Source organism: Lampetra fluviatilis, chromosome 10 (genome assembly GCF_964198595.1).
Source record: "Lampetra fluviatilis chromosome 10, kcLamFluv1.1, whole genome shotgun sequence".
Taxonomy (NCBI): Eukaryota; Metazoa; Chordata; class Hyperoartia; order Petromyzontiformes; family Petromyzontidae; genus Lampetra; species Lampetra fluviatilis.
In genome coordinates this window covers 12354663-12376148 of record NC_136284.1, presented here as the reverse complement: position 1 = coordinate 12376148, position 21486 = coordinate 12354663, and the positions used below count along the sequence as shown (strand labels likewise).

Here is a 21486-nt window from a genome sequence, read left to right as displayed (position 1 = left end):
TATGAGTCCTGCCCACACCCACTGACTTTTCTCAACAGTCAACATGATCGACTGTTCACAGCTCCGATTAGAACAGTTGGCTACGTACGGTGCAAAAGAAGTTAAACGTACATACGTGACGTCTCTAATTTGCATTATCCTCTGAATCGTGTATTCCTCTCCCTGTCTCTGTGTAATTCCCAGCGTACGTGTATCCATGCTCGTGTGTACTTTTTCGAATTTTGTCAATTTTCTTTGTCAGTGCCCGTGTTTCTGATCCATTTGCCATAACAGACAATGAATAGCTGAAGTATGAACTATCATAGATTCTCTGGCAGCATAGTCATTATAACAACCAATAGAAATTGATTACATGGAATGATTGAAGAACTTAAAGAATGCTCCAGATTTGAAGTCGAGATAAATATGAGAAAAATTAAAGTTATTCTATGAACAAGAGAAAACTAATGTGTTATGGGACACAACTGCAAAACACACTGGAGCATACGTGTATATACTTAACTCATTTATTGAAGGCAGACTCGGTTGAAAATGACCACGTAGAGGTTGGAGTGCTTTTTGAAAACCACATCTAAAAACTAAAAAAAATTCAGGTTTACATACCTACTGATGTTGTAATTGCATTGTACCTGCTCATTTTATCCTGTTGTCATTTACACTTGGAATTAGGTGGTCTACGATGGGCAGGAGCTGAGCCATCCGTTTGGCCTGACCCACCATGGCCACAACATCTTCTGGACCGAATACCGCCTGGGCACCGTGTACCGCTACGACACCATCAGCCGCAACACCACCGTACTACGCAACGAGCGGCCGCCCATCTTCGAAATCCGCACCTATGACCGCGAGCAGCAAAAATGTGAGGCTCTTTCTTCACGGCAGGCACCAATAATGTGGAACAATGACGGTTTAAATTTCGATTTAAAGCTTTCGTGACTGCAGGGATTCATCTTCTTGGTTCTTTCGGTACAGTCACGTAGAAGGGAAGTAATACAATAATAAAGATAAAACATGATAAAATAATTCTCACGACGTTTCGGCCACAACGCAAGCAGCCGTCCTCAGGTGGAGACCGGGTCTGTCGGGGAGACAGCTGTGCGTTGTGGCCGAAACGTCGTGAGAATTATTTTATTATCTTTTATTTTTATTATTTTATTACTTCCCTTCTATGTGACTTTACCGAAAGAACCAAAAAAATGACGGTTTGGCTTCAATTTTGTGAGATTCCAGATGTTAAACGTCATCGCGTGGGTTTTGTTAATTTTTGCATTTGGAACTGTTGATCGTCGAGGAAATATCATGGTTGCTACAGCTGAGGCATGTGCTTAGCAAAAAGGGAACACTTTCTCCCGGAGGTCGGGATTTGGTCATGTCAGCATGTCCTGAAAGTCATTATGCGGTTAGTGGTTCCACTTTTTTAGATATGGCTCTCGGCTGATCGGTTTGAATCAACTATGAGCGTCAAGCATTAGATTGTATAAGACCATTGGCGATTAGGTCAGAAAACATCATAACAGGTTAATAATGCCTCTTACTTTGAATATAACCATGATATGAGTATTTTCTTTGTTAGTCGTATGCATCTCAACACTAGAATGAATGAACAAAACAAATTAAAAAAAACAACGTGTTTCCTTAATGCTATTTTCACAAGACAAACGTTGGCATACAGATGATAGATTAACAAAATTTGTTCTAATTAGTTAATTATCTACAGGTGTACTGTAGAAGCAAGTGCTCTGGGTCATCATAATCACAGGACCCAGGTGCATTGACTGGTTGCCTGCAATGATTGATTCGATAGAGGTCATGCAGTTCAACAGTATTGCTGACGCTGCCACATTTATTTTCCGTTAATCGAGTAATATTTTAATTGGCTGATTTGAGCCACTGTAATAAAGTATGTAAGTCAGATTTTAAATTGATTCATGCTTGTGTTTGATTAATTAGCTGCTGCCTACTGCTGAAGTAAAATAAAAAAAAAACCGAGTTAACCGTTTTCACATTGTATATGTCTAGCTCACATCTTTGCCCAGCCCTGGATTAAAGTGCGTTGCTATGGCAATCCGTGGCTGTTGTCACTTGCCAAGGCCCAGTGGTGGCCTTTTACCTTAGATTTCAGAGAGTGGCTTCCCCGTCTGTGACATGCAGATTTCTCAAAGAGCCTCTTTGAGTAAAGTATACTGAATCCAGTGTCAAGAGTTCCCAGTGAATTTCGAACTCGGCAGTCCAGACGTGACACAAATAACAGTCTCAACATTCATTAGGACATATTTCTTTTCCCAGTCATGGCTACGTGAACAATCCCGTGCCCTAAGGATACAGTTGGCTAAAATGTACTATTTTGGTGGGGTTGAGTCGCTGGGTATTTTTTTTACACAAGCCTTCCCTTCGTTATGACTGAGCACGTTATGGTAGAAGCGAGTGTTTGATTTTTGATTCTTAGTGGACTGACCTTGATTGGTTGGATGCTATTTGTATACATTTTTTCCATTGCTATGTTTATGATAGAAAATTGTGAACATATATAACACACATGTGGGACTTGCATGTCTACATATTTCCGTTCTACTCAAAGAGATATATTATGCACCAGCATTGACATGAAGATTGTGTGCTGTGCTTAGTTATTTTACATGTGTATAGATGACTCGTTAATTGCAGAAAATTATTCAACTGAACAACACATTGCACATTTAACCTGTTGCCTTGCATATCATAAATACATTTTTATTATTTGCATTCGGGGTTTCTTCAGTAATCAAGGTCTAGACATGCCTGGATGTGGATTTATGCTGAACTTTTTCCCAGTGAGTTTAAGTATAAATAATGTGGTTACCATTCTGTACTTGATAAAATAGATATAAATTGGTGAAACTGTCTCTCTAAAAGAGGGCATGAATGGCATTTACAAACAAATATTGTAAGGCTGAAGCGAGATAAATATGTATGCATAAGAGTGGCAGCAATAATATTTGCACACTATAATGTGGTGGGGGGTGACTTTGTCTGAAACATATATTTAAATTCGCTGCCTGTAATGGAACGGTGGGAAATGTGGCACTGCAAAATATATCCTAAGAATGCTTTGTGTTTAAGCAGTCTTTAATTTCAATTTTGTTTCGTGTAATTAAAATAATCCAGCCCAGATTTTTCAGACATCATGTCTCAGATGCAAATCGTAAGTTTACTAGCCATCGCAATAAATATTACTCGCTATGTTTCTCATACTTTTTGAGGAATAATTTGGCATTATAATGAAGTTTAGTCACATGAATGTATTGGTTTCCTTGAATGTTTTTGTTGATTTCAGTGGAAAATACTCTGTCATCATCAGCAGTCATCGTATGTCTGCGGCTTGTATGAAGACCACATTTGCTATCACTATCCCTCGATGCCCTGCAATGCCACAATCCATATCTCACCTGTGTATAAGCCGACCTCATCGCTCAGTCTGTGGTGGTCATTCTCGTGTTCCATCCTTTGTTTGACGGTCCATCACCAGTCTCATCCGCTTGCTATTATCCCATCTCGCGATGCGTCCTGCCCAAGCCCTTGTTTTTTTAATGCAAATGAATATACTCGGAGTATTTATTTTAAACATATATACAATTAAAAAAAACATTTACATTTTAGAATGCAGTTGCATCTATAAAAATTTGATGGACAGACTTCACAGATTTTCAGCCAAATGTAAAGCACCCCTTACAGCTTGCAAGTGTAGCCTGCTGTTACTAATTAGGTGTAATTGAATTCACCTGAAAAATGCAACCTGGCACGCAACCCTCGCACATCATTACAGATCATTGCCCTGCCTATGAGCGATGAATGCGATGTTTATTGTGCGTCAGCCCGAGTAACTAGCGACTAGTACATCTAAAGCGAATGAGCAATTAGCACGTTAAATTGTCAACAATTTGTATGCTTTGCCACCTCTATCAACCTCTCCCTAATTGCGAGTTGTAGTCTAACAAAATAATGTGTGCTTGCAGCTTTAAAAGCGGTAATGTAATGTTAACTCTGCAGCTGAATTGGCTATAAGCTGCAGTCAGCATAAGTTCAACAGTAAAAAAAAAAATGGCGTTGCTTTAATTTGCCAATACAGTGAACGTGATGTGGCTGTTAATTGAGTGGGCAACCTCATGTTTTTGGATTCATGGCTGGCAGCATTTTCTCATGGCAGGACACCTGGCATTGATATGTTGCACAGAAACCCTCCTGCGTTCAGACAATGTAAAATTTGTAAACTTTGGTAGCATTGCTCAAATAACCAACATCCACTTTGTGTGCTGTCTAAATACACACCGCAATAAATGTGAATATAATTTTCAATGGATAACTGGCAGGGCTATTAATGGACGTGCAATGTTGGGCTTGTGCCCCCTGTCTTCTTTCTCAAGCCGGGACCAACGCGTGCCACGTCAACAACGGGGGCTGCAGCATCCTCTGCCTTGCTATCCCCGACGGACGCGCGTGCGCCTGTGCTGATGATCAGCTGTTGGACGCCGACAACATTACCTGCAAACGTGAGCGACGGCACAGTTCACCCGGGGCTCGCGCACACACACGCAAGCGTGCGCACGCTCTCTCTTTTGCGTGCTTGCGGGCGCTGGCTCAGGATGCCGGCCACGGTGGCACATGGCGCTTGATGGCCAAGTCCCTGGCCAGGATAGAACGTCGCCTGATACATACGTCTACGTATCTCTGTGCATTTGGGAAAGTGTTTTAAGAATAGCCTGAATCAAGAGACGTGTGTTAGGTATGAGAGATTAGTGTTTTGGGGTACAGCAGTGCAGAGCATAATTATGCGTAATGGTTAATGACGGTGATGGACAACATTTTTCTAGCCTTCATAGCTTTAAGGCTCGTGTTGAGATATATTGTGCCATCTTTACAAAACATCCATCATGAGGGCCTATAGCCCATTTCACGCCACCTTTGCACGGAAACATTCTCTAAATATTATTGTCGTAAGATCTTAGAGAAAGGAAAATATGCAGAATAATGTATTATTCACAGTTGGGTTTTCAATTCTGTATGTGCTTGATCGTGGAAATGTAACATTTTTTTACAGCCGAACTCTCGGTCAATTATGCAGTGTAAACTGTTTGACAGTGTGCTTAGTAAACGTTTGTACTTTGCTCTTCGAAATTAATTTTTGTTTGCGATTGCTAATGTAGCCTGCAGTTTTACCATTGAACTAACAACGGATGTGGATCCAACACAAAATCTAAAATATTTATTCACTTAAGTAGACATTTGTTTTACTTATTTATACACAGAGCTTTACAAAAAATAACAACTTATATTAAGATAAATGTTGAGGCTGTGCACAAGTACAACAAGACAAATATTCCACGTCAATTTATATACTATGGAGGTGAATACAGTTAGCGAGCAACTGTTTTATGATTACTTTTCTATCCCCATTCTTTCCATGCACACATTGTACCATTTACTAATTTCATACCAGATAAATGTAAGGGAGACCCAGGTCAGGGTTACATGATGCACATCACAAATGGGTTTTACCTGGATAATGTGCTAATAACATGTATTTCTGCACAAAAACGCATATTGTCATTTACATATTTAGGAATGGTACGCGTTATTAAATGCACAGGTAAATGTATGCACGGATATTCACACAGCTATGAATGTGTACAATTGGATCCCGTCAACAGCATGCAGACCAAACGTCACAATGCACTCACCGGAATTAAATTGAATTCACTACTGTCAGGAAATTGAATACATGTTTTAAGCCAGATGATCGAAGGTTTAGTTAAACCATTCTACACTGAAATGCCTTCGTCTCATAAACCTAATAATATGGTTGTTCATGAGCTATATTGCTTATTTTCTAGGTTGTATTATGAGTTACCACATTCAGAATAGCATAGCTAGCATGAGGCTGCATTGTTATGAAATATCAAGGTGATTTAACCTCGCAGGGCATATATGAGAGTCTCTGCACTGAACAAATTTCAAAAATGCACAAATAATCTACTTTTCCCATACACAACTTCACTTCATCAATCCTGTTGGCTTGTTTTGAATTTGGAAATTGGAACATGTTCAAAGTCAATTCACATTTTTGTTATAAAGAAAATTCCTAAAATTATAAAAAACAATGTTTAATGCAGTCGGTGGGTTCACAAAAATGGTTGCATGCACCATTGTTTAGGCAGGCTTCAATCGCATTATGTATCATTTTGAATGATAAAGGTGTGGCCCTGCAACTCAACACTCACATCACTGCTGGCAGAAGGGCCTTCGCGAGAGACGAGAGGTTAAGGCACTACATAAATGCATGATAAGAGAGCCCCTATAGAGGGTATGTTCGTCGAACGTTCAACACTGGCCTGATATCTTGGAAGAGGTGAGAGTACCCACGCTTTGCTCCACCACACGTGGTCCACCGTGAACCAACTGTGGCGTTGTACCCCTTTATAGAGCTGGGTGGACATACGAGGTAGGGGGGGATTTAATAAACTTTTTTTTGCAACTGACGCTGGGATATCGAAATTAAATCGGCGACCTCTGGATTGGCAAGTCCAGCGTGCCGGTCCTTACACTGCCGTGGCAGCATCCGCATTCATCTTCTTGGTTCTTTCGGTAAAGTCACGTAGAATGGAAATAATAAAATAATAAAAATAAAACATAATAAAATAATTTTCACGACGTTTCGACCACAACGCAAGCAGCCGTCCTCAGGTGAAGAATAGGTTGTCGAGAAGACAGTCTGAATGCATCCGCATTGTTGATGCATGACACTCGTTGTTTCAACTGTCATGAGACCTGACAGACCCATGTGATTCTGTGTCCAGGGGTAGCAAGCCGTGGGAGCATTGGTTGCCTTCTCTTTTCGAGCCTCTTGGCAGCGGTTGCTTTGGACACATGCTCTTTTGCTGAGCACTCAGTTTATTTGTGTGCATAGCTTTCACCGCTGCTGCCTAGGCTACTGTGAGTACAGCACCAAGCCTCGACATGCCTTGAATTCTGTCAAAATACCCAGCGTTTGGGTGGAAATGTTGAGGGCAGCAAACAGAAAATGCTGAACATTTTCAAATAACGCTGCGTTGGCAATGGTGCACGAGCACAAACGAGATAAACCCAACCTATTCATCATCAATAAGTGCCTTAAATGTAAATATAAAGGTGAGATTTTAGGCAATGACCCTTCTCAGGGAGACCAGGGAGATGGTGACTTATAGTTTGAGACTGCACTGTATACCATTGGGCCTTGATACAAATGGCATTTTAAGAATTTTTCTAGATGAACACATTGAATCAATTTACTAGATATTGAGCAACAAGCAAATCCTTGAAATGTAACTGTATATACAAGTATAAACTAATTTGTATAACAAGTGATGTAAAAAGTTGCTGGCACATTGCATCCTGCATCATCACGTTGTAGTGTGGTATATTATAAAATTACGCTGCATTAGATATCACAAGTCAACAGAACGTACCTAATTAGAATGCTATGCTGCGCCTGGGATAACTGATGGACAGTGTCTTGGCTGACTTTCAAGGACTGCAGGTGCCACTAAACAAAAGCCCTGGCCAGAGTCCCATGTGTTTATGAGACTGTGTGTGATGTGATAATGATCCCTGTATATTCTCTTCTGGAAATCGCCAATCGCCTATTGAGTGTGAAGCGCCCAGTGTTCTTGGTTTTACGTGTGTGTGTTTGTGTGTGTGGGCATGGGAAGCGGTAGTGTAGTGGTTGGCGCGCTGCGCTATGAACGCGGTAACCTAGGTTCGATTCCAGCTCACGACCAACACCAGAGACGGTTATCTGAACCGGTCGTGGGCTTCTCCTAGGTCGACTCAGCATCAAATGAGTACCTGCTGCGGTGTGTAAACATCGTCACTGGGGAGACAAAGGCGGCCGGCCGTGATGTTGTCCACCGACCTCCTCGTGTGCCGTGCCGGCCTTCATAGGTGCTCGCTAACAGTACTTGCCCCAACAATCTATTAAGGCTATGCGGGGGATATTTGTCTTTGGGCATGGGGAGTCGTAGTGTAGCTTAGAGTGCTGCGATATGTTAGAGCGCTGCAATACGAACCCAGTAACCCGGGTTTGATTCCAGCTCACGACTAACACCAGTTACGATTATTTGAACCAGTGCTGGGCCTCCCCAAGGTCGACTCAGCCTCACATCAGTACCTGGTGTGGTGTGTGAACATCGCTACTAAGGAGACGAAGCCAGGTCTTTGTCTTTCTGGGAATGGGTGAGATTTCATTTTTCAAACGGTTATATAAATAAAAATCCTTCCTGAGTACGGGGTAATGTTTGGTTCTTCGTTTTGGTAGTTTGTTTTTCTTGTGAATTACATTTTTATATGTAAACATTAATAATTAAACATGTAAATAAAGGGAAAATTTTTGATAAAAGTAGTAAAATTATACTTCATGAAAGTAAAATGCAAATGTATTTGACGTTTTAATACTTTTAGTGCTCTTGACGATATACATAGAAGTATGTTCATCAAGCAAATGAGGCATAAATTAGTTAATGAGATTTAATGCCTATTCTCACAATTAATAAACTTCTCTGAGAAGACAAACACGGACTAATGACACTCATGTGTACATTGGGTTAGCTCACTGACTGCATGTCATCATTATGATTGTTATATCTTTTGACAAAACACGCAGCTGATATGTTTGAGTGGTTATGTGTGCTGTGATGTTGCTCAGCCTGAGTTTGGTTTTGCATATCATAAAAAAATGCAATAAATAGAAACTATCATGGATACTGTCATGCATTAAGAATGCTTTGTGCACTTTTTAAAATCCAGAGCCCAAAATAAGTAAAATGTTTTGATGAGCAAATAATTCGTCAGCTCCCTATTTTTCTCAGAAATGACCCCAAAACCTGTTCAGGCCATGCTTATTTTAATTTTAATAAATAGGTTGCTGTTACAGTTATGACATGAATGCATCTTGTTTACCCTAACTGTTGTTTCCACATCAGCTGTTGCAAAGCGTGGAGAAAATGTCTGACTACATATATCAACAACACGGCCTATGTGACTTAATGCGTGCATTTCTATTACAAATGCAATCATGGAAACACGTGCACTAACAGCCTTTACAAATGTTTCAGTCGACATTGATCCGAAATTTGCTTGACTTGACAGTTCGTTCCATGAACACGAATTTTATTCTATCCCGGTTAAACCCTAGCCCCATTCTCACATTGCTACATCTTGCCAATGGGACGTTGCACATTTATATTTTATTTACATGAATAATTGGTTGTGTGTTATCCTGGAAAACTTTCTTTTAGATTGGTCTAGCTACATTTTGCAATTTCGGAGTAAACAAGTCAAAAAAAGTGTTCCGTGTTTGGATCAGTGCACATATTAAAACAAGCTACATTATAATTAACCACTGTGGAGGCAACACGGTCGTTTACTGTGAAACAAATTGTCACTTAAATAGTGACGTTTTAATGTATTAAGCAAACAGCATAGTGTGTACGCCACAACAGATACGTTTTTCAATGTTAACTTTGCATTCATTTTCTTCGAGTGGAATTTTTTTACGTAGAACAAAATTCCCTTGGCCTTTGGGAATATGTAATTATAATATGTTATCTTCTCAAGTCCAAGAAAAGACATGGTATCTGTATTAACAGATTCATTCTAATTGCCACTATAAATAAAAAAACGACACATGAATCACGAAAACTGTCATTAACCCTCAGAGATTATCATTGCATTTGTATTTATTTTTTAACACGCTGAGTTATCAAAATTGCCTTAATTTGGCCATTTTAAAGTCCTGAAATTTTAACTTCTTAATAACGAGCAAGTCTTCAATTTTTTTGGGCCGCACAATGCCTTTGCTTAGACGCTTATTAAATTTCGATTTAAAGCTTTCGTGACTGCAGGGATTCATATTCTTGGTTCTTTCGGTAAAGTGACGTAGAAAGGAGAAAAAAATGTGTTTTATTGTATTATTTCCCTTCTACGTGACTTTGCCGAAAGAACCAAGAATACGCTTATTCAAGTTGTTTTTGCTTGCGATATAGCGAACACCTTGGCTATGAATCTGTTTGCACATTTCCACGGAGCTGTGGTTCTCTGTGATTTATTACGCGAGCAGCCCTCTCGCTCTCACCCCCTGGCCTGTTGATTGTCATGCCTTGGGGAGAGTGTTTCACAATGAGCCCTTGGCCTCGGTAAATGAAGTGTGGTGTTGTTTTTGTTGCATTTGTTCACCAATTATATCCCAATTATGCAACCGACACCTTAGGACAGTATTTTTTTTTAAGTCCCATTTTCTCAATTTCTCTATGGAAATCAAAACATTCATTATGTTATATTATTTGGGTCTTTCGGTAAAGTCACGTAGATATTAATTCCTGCAGTCACGAAACGCTTTAAGTCGAGATTTCACGTAGATAGGTTTAAAGAAAATAAAAAACTACAACGTTTCGTCGAGATTCATAATGTTCTATTTTTACCTTGAAGTTATATCGCAGGTCAACATCATTCAAGCTTATGTCTTACACAACAGCTGGAATGCATTCTCTGCACGCATTCAAACTTGTTGTACATTCCAAATTGTCGTATGTGTTTGTTTCAACCTTGGGTAGCAGGTTAGCTTGCAAATCGAAGTCTATGATCGGAAGAGTTTAGGAACTCTTGAAAAGTGCACTCGTATAACCCCCTACCTACACAAAAGAAGAATGAAACAAAGATCCCCCATATAGCTCCTTCAGGCTGTTGGGGCAAGTGCTATTAGCGACCACCTATGAAGGGCTGGCACATCGCACAAGGGAGTCGTGCTGGTGCATCCACGCCCTGTGGCTTTTGTCTCCCCAGTGCTGATGTTTACACACTGCACCCGGTACTCATTTAAGACAGAGCCCACATGGAGGAGGCCCAGATCCAGTTCAGATAATCACCGCTGATGTCGAGCAGTCACCGGTAATCGACGTCATGTCGCTGAGATTGTAGCGCAGTGTGCTAACCACTGTGCCACTATTCCTCCCCTCCACCAGCCACCAAACCACATTCTAAACGAATTGTTTTTAATGAAGGCGTTTAACGACTGTTATCGTTTGTGCAGCGAACCCAGACTACACGCCGCCACCCCAGTGCCATCCCGGCGAGTTCGCCTGCAAGAACGGCCGCTGCATTCAGGAGCGCTGGCGCTGTGACGGGGACAATGACTGCTTGGACAATAGCGACGAAGCTCCAGAGATTTGCCGTATGTATAAGAATTTCTTCTGTTCGTGCTGCTTTATTGCTATGAAAATATATATATATTTTAAATGCATTGGCTACAGTTGTGATGCGGTTATTTGGATGCGTTCTAATTACGGTTTAGCCAAGTGCATTGGAATGAAACATTGAATTGCCTACTTTTTAGCTTTTAGTTTATAAAATCAAACGTATTTATATGTTTTTTGACATATGGTATGCAAATTATTTTTTTACAAACTGTGTTCCGTAAGTGTGCAGTGTTTTGAGGATGAGTGTTATCTGTTTACAAGTACAAGCAGAACATCATTCTGTCTCCATATATAAATACAAACATTATTTGTCCATATTCTTAGGTTTTTTCGGTAAAGTCACGTAGGTAAAACATTAAAATTAATAAAAGTTAAATGAAATAAAAATCACGACGTTTCGGAGGCAACACAAGCTTCCGTCTTCAGGTGGAACCGTCACAGCCACTACAGCTGTATCAAGTAAATGAGAGATTACAAGAGCTACCACTCCGTATATATAATGGTTGGAGAGGGGGGAAGGGCCAAGTACGGCACACTTTTTATTCATATGGTAAGGTGTGAGGCTTAAGACTAAGAATAGACTGCATAATGTTTTACCTACGTGACTTTACCGGAAAAAACCTAAGAATATGAATCCTTGCAGTCACGAAAGCTTCAAATCTAGAATTATTTGTCCATCGGCTTATTCATCTTCCAGCCCAATATTATCATGCAGCATTGTTTAAGAACGCCAGCTCTGGACTTGTTTTAGAGCTTGTGAATCTCATCAGCAAAGAATAGAGTTCGGTTGATGATCAACTTTTGCCCAGAATTGTTCCGCAGTAACGCATACGGAAATTGGTCACTTTTGTCCACGTACAAATTGGTCACTTTTGTCCACGTACAAATGGATGATTTTATGTGTTTTTGCATTTGAAGGTGTGGGTTATAGGCACTGTGGTAGGTAAAGATACACTCCTACCCTGGTGGTGTGTTGTTTGTTATTCGTGCTAATTGATGTGCAATTTCTAAACCTAGCTTTTGAAAGACAACCTTATTGTCGTGCAGATTTGTTCTAATTTTAAAATGATTAATGCATTGGCGTATTTTAATAATTGATTATTATGTACATAATAATTGGCCACACAGTGTCAAAATTGCTATTGCATGAGGGAAAAATGTAACACGTTTATACTATGTTTATGATAATGTTGTAATGGAAAGATCTCTACCAGCGTTTCAAATAATTTCTTAAAACATCACATTAAATATGGTCTTACATATTCTTGCATAGTTTTAGTATAAAAAAACGCATAACTTAAGGTGCGCTCCATTTTATGCTGTTATACAGTTCTTTAAATTACCTGAAACCTTTGGGCTTTGAGGTTAAATTAAATGCAAATTAAGCCCTGCAAGTTTCACATTTTATATTGAAGGTCATTTAATTTGGCAAAATGCAATCTATTTATTTATTTATTTCCAAGGCGATCGTTTTCTCGACAACTCAAAATGCATTCTTAAGCCTCAGAAATATTTCGCTAATCTTTTTGGGTTTCCAGGAAAGCAATTAGTTCAAGAGGTTTGCTTGGTGATGCATGCATTGAATTAACAATTGACTTACTCGGTTGTTTCATCCAAACTTTAAGGTCATCTCTGATGTACTTTTGTCAACTTGAGGCGGAGATTATAATGATTATACTCTTAACGGTAATGCATCGTGGTTTCTCTACGAATATATGTGTGCACATGCGTCAGTGCTATATTACTTTCGAAGTTGTCCTATTATAATAGGGTGATAACAATACATGTTGATGACCTGTGTATATAGTTATTTTGCATTTCTAAGTGGGTCTCATTGATTTGCATAGGTATTTTGTAGCCCTTTGTTTCTTCAAAGTACACATACACTAGACTGGCGGTAACAATAAATAAAATGTAATGTCCACAGTTATTATTTAAATAATGAACTAAGCTCACCAAGCTACCTACGATTGATTCCTGGCCAGAGGTAACAACGGTGGCATGTGTTGAATTAACCTATCCCTGGGCTTCCTTCGTTAATTCAGTCTCCTGATGTGGTGCGTAAATTACATCACAGGGCGGTGTGGGGGGGTACTGCTTGGGGTGTGGTGCTCACCACACCATCTGCCATGTGTATAATTCCCACCTTGATGGCTGCTCATATCAGCACTTGCTGCAGATTTTTGTAAGGCTGATTGAGGCATCTGTGTATTTGTGTGCTTTAATGCTTCTGTGTGTGTCCATGCAGACCAACACACTTGCCCTTCTGACCGCTTCAAGTGTCAGAACAACCGCTGCATCCCACTGCGCTGGCTCTGCGACGGCGACAACGACTGTGGGAACAGCGAGGATGAATCCAACACTACTTGTGCCGGTTAGTCACACGCCTACCATGTGGACATTGACTGCACTCTGCAGAAAGATACTAACCTGTCAGGGAGTTGTCCAACAGGTGATGCTGTGCCCACAAGTGCCTAAACAAGGGCAGAAAAATGGCCTTGCCAGCTTTGTTTATCCTTGGGCATTTGCCATCCTCTTGTTAAAGTTGAACCGGAGACGACGCCTTGGTTTTTGAGTTAATCTAAGGCTCATAGGGTGCCTTTTTTGGCAATCAAACAACGTGGCAGGTCCCTGTATAATTGTTTTTTACCCAGACTCCATGAAGAAAATAAACTGCAACCTTGCAACATGACAGTGCCTCTTGGTGTTTCATTACTTTGTAGCACAGTGGCCTTCAAGTAAATCCTCACTCATCGTAGATTGTCTTTCTTTATGAGACAGCAACCTTAACCCTGAGCATAACCCCCCCCCCCAATTCACTTCGGTATTGTCGAGTGATTCCTAGACCACGGCCACAGTACCGAATGTCTCTTGAGGATTCACAGTTGAAATTAATGAATTATGACATAATTTCAAAGCAAGTTTAACAGGACAGTTATTCTGGGATCCATTTCCAGTCCACTGGTGCTTTTTAGCCTCAAGTGTACTTTTAGCCTCAAGTGTACTCGTATCCAAGCTCAAAAAATGGATGGTTGAAAAGTATATGGGTAGGTAATATTAATAAGTGTGTAGAAAATCCTACAAGAAATACAATATAGTGTAGCTGGATGCACGTGCTTAGTTTGTTTAGACGATATGAAAGCATCATCAATGATTTGAGTTCTTAGGAAGTGTTTAACCCCAGTATCTCATTATGAAGCCGTATTTTGTGAGGTCTCAACCATGTTTGCCTCAAACTTTATCATTATTTGTGAGAAGTGATATCGGTGTATATTTTTAGGTTAGGAGTAACGTTGGAATGCCCGTCTGAAACACATACCTCATTTTTATTATACATTTTTACGGGAAAAGCCTTTCCGATTTACAAAATTTTGTCTTGTGCATGTTTTTTTAAGAATGCAACCCTTTTGTAAACTGATGAATGCTTTCGATTTAAAGCTTTCGTGACTGCAGGGATTCATCTTCTTGGTTCTTTCGGTAAAGTCACGTAGAAGGGAAGTAATAAAATAATAAAAATAAATGTTTTATTATGTTTTATTTTTATTATTTTATTACTTCCCTTCTACGTGACTTTACCGAAAGAACCAAGAAGATGATGAATGCTTGTTTTCACCTCAGACAATGTAATTGTGGTGTATTACACGGACGATGGTGCTGTTTGGTGGGGAAGTCAGCAGTGGTTGTCCAATGGATAGACTCATCTTCGCCAAAGGAATGTAAATTTCCATCGCTGACTCAAAGCTCATATGAGAAAGAAATCACTTTTTTTTACACAGATGAGGGTGAGGGCTCGACTTAATACAAAAATATTCCAGATCTCTAAAATAAATTTTAAAATATTGTTTTCCAAATTGTTGCTATTTTTCAGACATTCTCACCCATTGCCAGGTTGATGCTTTGGGCCTGACCCATACACTTTTATTTATTGGTTCATTGTTTAAACGGGAAGTCTATTTTTTGTGATAGTTTAACGAGAGTAGAATATACCGTTTGGGTATGTTTATGGTGCGGGGTGCAGTGTGTTTTCTCTGAGAAGTGACCAGTTTCAGTGAAGCCATTGTTAGATAGGTGAACATTACAGATTGACCGTAATATTACGAGGCTTTGGTCTTATATAGGTGCAGGGATTCCTCTACTTACGAACATTTGACTTACGAACTTTCAGAGATACAAACAAACCTGTCCATACGTCCAGTTGCCTGTTCGGACCGAGAGTCATAAGTTCAACCGCCGCGTAATAGAATGGCGGTGGTGGCATCTGCATCTGCAGAACGTGATGAACCAGTGGCCTCTACATCTACAGGAGATTATACAACTTTTAAAGCCATTCCCCGTGTTTGGTGTACATGCCATACAACATGGTAGGACTTGACAGGAGTAGAGTTGGACTTACGAACAAATTGACTTCTGGACACAGACCTCTGGAACCCAACTCTTTTATAAGTAGAGGAATCCCTGTATTTCCTAATGATTGTACAGTTATGTGTATTTTTCGTTTTATTCATGGGTGGAGTTTTCCGGGGTGGAGGTATGGAATGGGGGGCAACGCCCTGCCAAAACTGGATACATTTATGATTTTGTTTTTAGTAGTTTACAATAAAGATTCTAAATAAATAAATGTGTATGCACCCACGAGTCCTAATGTGAGGGACAAAGTGAACCCCTGCCCCCCAAATATAATAGTCGAATTTCGCCTACAGCTTTATTTTACATTTGCTTACATTTTCACCTCTAATCTTCTTTAACAACTTTTGTTTTGCTTTGTTCCGGATCACTAACCGCTGTTTTTTTTGTTTACACTTTTTTTCCCACCTACTTTCAGTATACTGTCCGTGACAATAATTAGTTGTCATTTTATTCACGGTTCTGTGATAATTTTCTGTGTTCAATTTCCTTAGTTCTATTAGAAGCACTTCACTTTCAAGTAACTTGCAAGTCCAATATCTTCGCTTACACTCCTCTCTATCTTGTAGGCTAAGCCTGTTTCAATGTCCATTTCATCTCTTGTTCTTGAGCTTTAAAACGATAGTACATATTTTTATCTAGTTTCTTTTTGCTCAGATATCATAATGTACCAGTCACATCCTCTGATCCCTCGACCTTTTAAGCAAAGTGGGTAATTTATGTTTAATTGTGAAATTCATTATTGCATATGAATGAAATATGTATTGTCCACATGTTGTTTGGTATATTAAATCTACTTTTATGTAATTTTGCATTGCTAGTTGATGAGACATTTTATTGCATTTTTGTGGCTTCAGTCGCAGTAGCCACAAAAGCCACAAATCCTCCTTATCATAATAAGCCCTGGCAGTAAAATGATCCTATACTCAGTATTAGTTTTACGATTTCTCATTAAAAACTCTTTTTAACTTCAACTAAGCCTGTTCACTCCTTTGTATTCCCTTTAATTTTGTGGAACTCTTGTCAAATTGGATACATTTTTACCTTTAATTAGAATCTAATGGCAGAATAAATCTATACTTTTCTGCACAAAAAAAATCTTGTTTTAACGGAAGCCTTACTTAATGAGATTAGGCCACTATTCATGAATCAAGTTGGTTTTTAATGAGAACCAAGTTAAAATAGAAGTGTCTGCTCGTATGTAGGAAGCAAATCCATGTATCCAGCGTGGTATATGCGAGTGACTGGCATTGAGAGAGGGAGTGCTAACAACATGCATCTTGGACTAAAATGGGCTACAGTTAATTAAAAAAAATCTGTAGGGGGTGCCTACCAGGAATCCAGGAGAATTTCATCCTTAGCCATATGCCTGTAGCTTAATTGCCAACATTAAAAGCTGACACCTTTATTGTGTATTTATTTACGCAGCTGTGCAGACAGACTTGCATTCCACAAGCTAACACCAAAAACATATGACTTGGGGCCAGAGCTGCGATATATGCACAAGTAGGCAATGCCTTCCTATGGAATATTTATACGTTTTTTTATTGCTTGCAATGGTGGTTTGTATTCTGCAGATGCCTCTTTTTTTCGGCAAAAAAAAAAATGCTTGAGCGGTGACTTCAAGGCTCTTGTTTTTCAAAGCCCATTTCACAATATCCATCGTCTTCGGGACTGCGCATTGCCAAACTCCAACCTTTTCGATGTGATGATATTGTATTGAGACCAATGAATACATTTTGCAGCAGTAATTATTTTGTCTTTGATTTCCTCGGACATACTTGAATTCTGGCAATCCTCAGTTTCAGTGGGTGCTATTCACATAAATAATTCCACAGACCACAGCCTTGTAAAAGTGCTCTTCAGACAGGCAGCCAGAAAGCATTGCTGCTTTTGTATACGAGGTTTGGGGCTGGGAGAAAGTGTTGGCTCTTCTACCTGCATTCATGTTGTTTATATAATTATAGGATCATGCCTGTGCTGCTGCAGAACATTCTATTTTTTTCCAATTTGTTCTACTGCTGGCCATAAGCATTTTTCAACACAAATCAAATCGACTGGAAAGTATGCTTATTGGATTAAACAATAACAGCTGTTCTGCTAACATCATTTGCATTGATTGTTCCTTTTGCACCGCACAAAGATTTACTGTGATAGAAATATGCTTGACTTGGGAATATGTGGGTGTACACATCTGTGTATTATATTGTGTGCTTGGTAGTGCATATATGTACAGTATAGAAATCATAAATATGAATCGAAATTGTATTGTTGGTTCACATCCTACTCTTCCAAACTATTAGAATGTGATTGCAAAATGTGTTATTTCTCAATCCTAATTTCATGTCAACACATTCATCCCAGCTATTGACCTCTTTTTTACCTTAGAAAACAGGAAGTATGACATTTTGAAAACCACATTCCAGTTAGTTTTATTGCAGGCTAGTAAACCTGATTGTGGAGGTCAGCACAGTTTATATGTTGTGATTTGTAAACACAATTATGTTTCATAGTCTTTGTCATTGCGCACAAGCGTACAGCTGCCGTTTGCCCTAAACTGATATATAAACTAGATGTCATGTTGAGGGCAATTCACATTCAATGTGTATAGCAAAAAACGATGTCACAAAGAACTCAATTATTCCATTGTAAAAAGTACAATTCAGCAGCGTTTTCTGATAACCTTTCACCTTTTCCCATCCATATTTAAATAATAAATATGCATTGCATGCATATATACAGTGGCCTTGTGTATAAAGACAGACACAGATCTCCAATATAGACTCAACATATTTTCGGGGCAAGTGCTGTTAGTGAGCACCTATGAAGGCCGGCATAGCACACAAAGGCGAGGAGTAGCGCCGTTGGGTGCCCAACTCCATTTCTGGCGGCCCCGTCTCCCGAGTGGCAATGTTAACACACCGCACTACCTACTCATTTGAGGCTGAGTCGACCTAGAAGAGGCCCAGAACCAGTTCACAGCACAGCACGCTAACCGCTACACTACTCTGCATTTGTCTACACACGTTGGCATGTGTACACACACACACACTGAGCTGTATCTACAAAGGAGTTGTCACAATTCATAGGAAAATAATCATTACGATCGGTAAACGTGCATTCATAGGAAGAATGCGATTGGTACTCCTGTTTATTATTACCCTTATGTGATCCTCTCCTGCATATGTCGTGGTGGCAGCTCGGACATGCCCTCCAAACCAGTTCTCCTGTGCCAGTGGTCACTGCATCCCTATGTCCTGGAAGTGTGACCTGGACGATGACTGTGGGGACCGCTCGGACGAGCCCCCTTCCTGTGGTGAGTAGTCGGTGTAAAACGGCACAATCGTGCACGGCATGGGGGTGGTTGAGAGAACCGTGTCACAGGAGGATTGGTTAAAAAATGCCGCTCGAATGAGTCTGGTCTCCGTGTCAAGATGGAATTTTGGGGAGGGGGGTGGTCAAGACTATAAGAAGACTTGAGGTTGTGAAATGGGGCCACTGAAAGTGAGCACAAGCGGTGTTTAATGGAAAAGAGGAGTCCTCTTAACCCAGCAAGGGGCCTACGACCATGCATACCACAATAATAGCAACCATGAGCCACTGTCAATTAGCTGTCGTTTCACCGTTTGAACTCCATATTTAAATGCAGTTGACAGGATCACATTTGTGCAAGGTTATCGCGTGTTACAGTGCTGTTGCCCTGACTGCCTAGTCTACTTATTTTGGAGTATAATTGGTGACTATAGACAAGTCACATTTTAACCAATGGAGACCTACAGAAAAGTATTTTATTATATAAGGCCGTAATTGTGCTTGTTTAAAACTTGATTTGTGCAATTGAGTGGAATGTTACACATCACATTGAGACCTATTTTAGTTTTGGGATTGTTTGCGTGCCCGACACAAAGTGAAAGAAAAGTTCCTCCATAAAATCACAGTTTACGAGCAGATCTGAGAAGTATATGTATTTTTATGTAAAAAAAGAAGAATTGTTTTACTTTAAGTTTTTGATTTGTTAGCAGTATACGGAAAGACATTATTAAAAAAGACAACTGTTATTCAAGAAGTCATTCCTTGGCAAGGGCACCCCACAGAGGAACGTGTAGTATTACACACTTATTGAAAGTGAACTTTATTTATTTTCACATTTGTATGCCTCTGCTGGTGTGTCCGCATCTCAATGGATATTTCTTTTGCCCCTTTCCAGCATACCCCACGTGCTTCCCGCTCACGCAGTTTGCTTGCAACAACGGCCGCTGCATCAACATGAACTGGCGCTGCGACGCAGGTAATTTCGAGCCGTGACACATTGCTTGTTGCGCAGCATGCCTGGTGGAACTGAAGTTGATTTTATAATGGCCAAAATAGCTACGTCAAATCTTTGCTCCCCCCTCTCATCCTTTGTCGTTCGAAAATGACGTGCAACACATTGTGCAAATCTCATAAAAAAAATTGCGCCAGTTTCTTACATCGTTGTTCAGGAATGAAATTCCTAAGATGAGCGGGTGAATGCCCACATTCTTATTCAGACAGTTTTTTTTTACTCTATGTAAAATACATTCATAAAACATTTTAAAATCTAGTATTATTATCAAGCTAAGGCAATTCGACTTGTGAGTCTTCGAAAGGAAATACGCTTCAACAGCTGGCATTGTTTGCACATTGTGAGAATTATAGAATAGTTACTGGTCCAAAAACACCATGTAATCAGGGTTTAATGCCAGCATACATGAATGAGGATTAGGCTTCCACTGGGGACACGTGTTCTCTAGTGTCTGTGTGAATTTGCCAATGCTTTTCATTTCATACCCTGCTGTGGGGTCCATCTGCTGTCTCATCTATATGTCTCATCCTCTCTCATCTTGGCTTCATCTCCTATTACCTTTAAAAGCTTTGACTGGGTAGCTTGGGGTCGTGTGTGTGTGTTTGTCTGTACGCTTTAAAAGTGATAAAGAAAATGCCATTTAAAATATCGTCACACCAGTTTCCCTCTGCTTGAACCATTGGTTTTGATTGCGGTCGCAGAAATCCATCAAATGTGTAAACATTACCTTTGTGTCTGTATTTAGTAATTTAATTTATATATCCCATGGAGATACTGGTCCCCATCACGGTAAATGTGTAATTTCTACTGCTGGCTTAGGGCAATTTCATAAATGGATATTTGAGCATGGAGACATAAATTTTTCATTTCGAAATGATTTTGTATATTTATGTATGCCCATGTATTGTTAGTGTTGAAGGGTTGGAGTTAGGGTAAGAGTAACAAACCAGCTGTTTTAGTTGTGTTGGGTTACACTTTTGAGTTCAATTTTCCACAACAATACACTTTGTACCAAAGAATCCTCCTGTTTTAAATCAGTTGCAATATCAACACTGTATCCTGTTCTTGTGTTATACGCGCTGGAGGAAGCTCAGTCTGTCTCAGCGGGGTTGTGCTGGCTTAAAGTTTTAAGGATTTGTTTCAGTAGGAAGTCTTAAGGGGCATTACAGTCTCCATAACTATATTCTCATATTCTTTGGGTCTTTCGGTAAAGTCACGTAGATAGATTCAAAGAACCTATCTACGTGACTTTACGTGACTTTACCGCAAGACCCAAAGAATATGAATTGCTGCAGTCATGAAAGCTTGAAAGTCAAGATTGAACTATATTCTCATTGTCCATTGTGCAACTTGCACTTGTTTCCAAAATTAGATATTTAAAACTGCTATGTGTAAGAATTATGCATATGTTACTTGTATAGGTAAATATATATTTAAAAAACATCGATCACATGGTATATTGAACCAATCACAAAAGCCTAAGAGTAATAGAATATT

At 39.7% G+C, this 21486-nt stretch overlaps 1 protein-coding gene across 8 annotated transcripts in view; it reads left to right on the top strand.

Moving 5' to 3' along the window:
- Positions 1-21486, top strand: part of LOC144934588 (prolow-density lipoprotein receptor-related protein 1-like) — a 308957-nt gene that overhangs the window by 172017 nt on the left and 115454 nt on the right. For all 8 annotated transcript variants that reach the window (XM_078860553.1, XM_078860550.1, XM_078860552.1 and 5 more), the window contains 6 exons: positions 670-859; positions 4401-4526; positions 11096-11236; positions 13510-13635; positions 18865-18981; positions 19873-19953. In XM_078860553.1, the coding sequence (XP_078716679.1) occupies positions 670-859; positions 4401-4526; positions 11096-11236; positions 13510-13635; positions 18865-18981; positions 19873-19953 (781 nt within the window). The remainder of the gene's footprint in view (positions 1-669; positions 860-4400; positions 4527-11095; positions 11237-13509; positions 13636-18864; positions 18982-19872; positions 19954-21486) is intronic.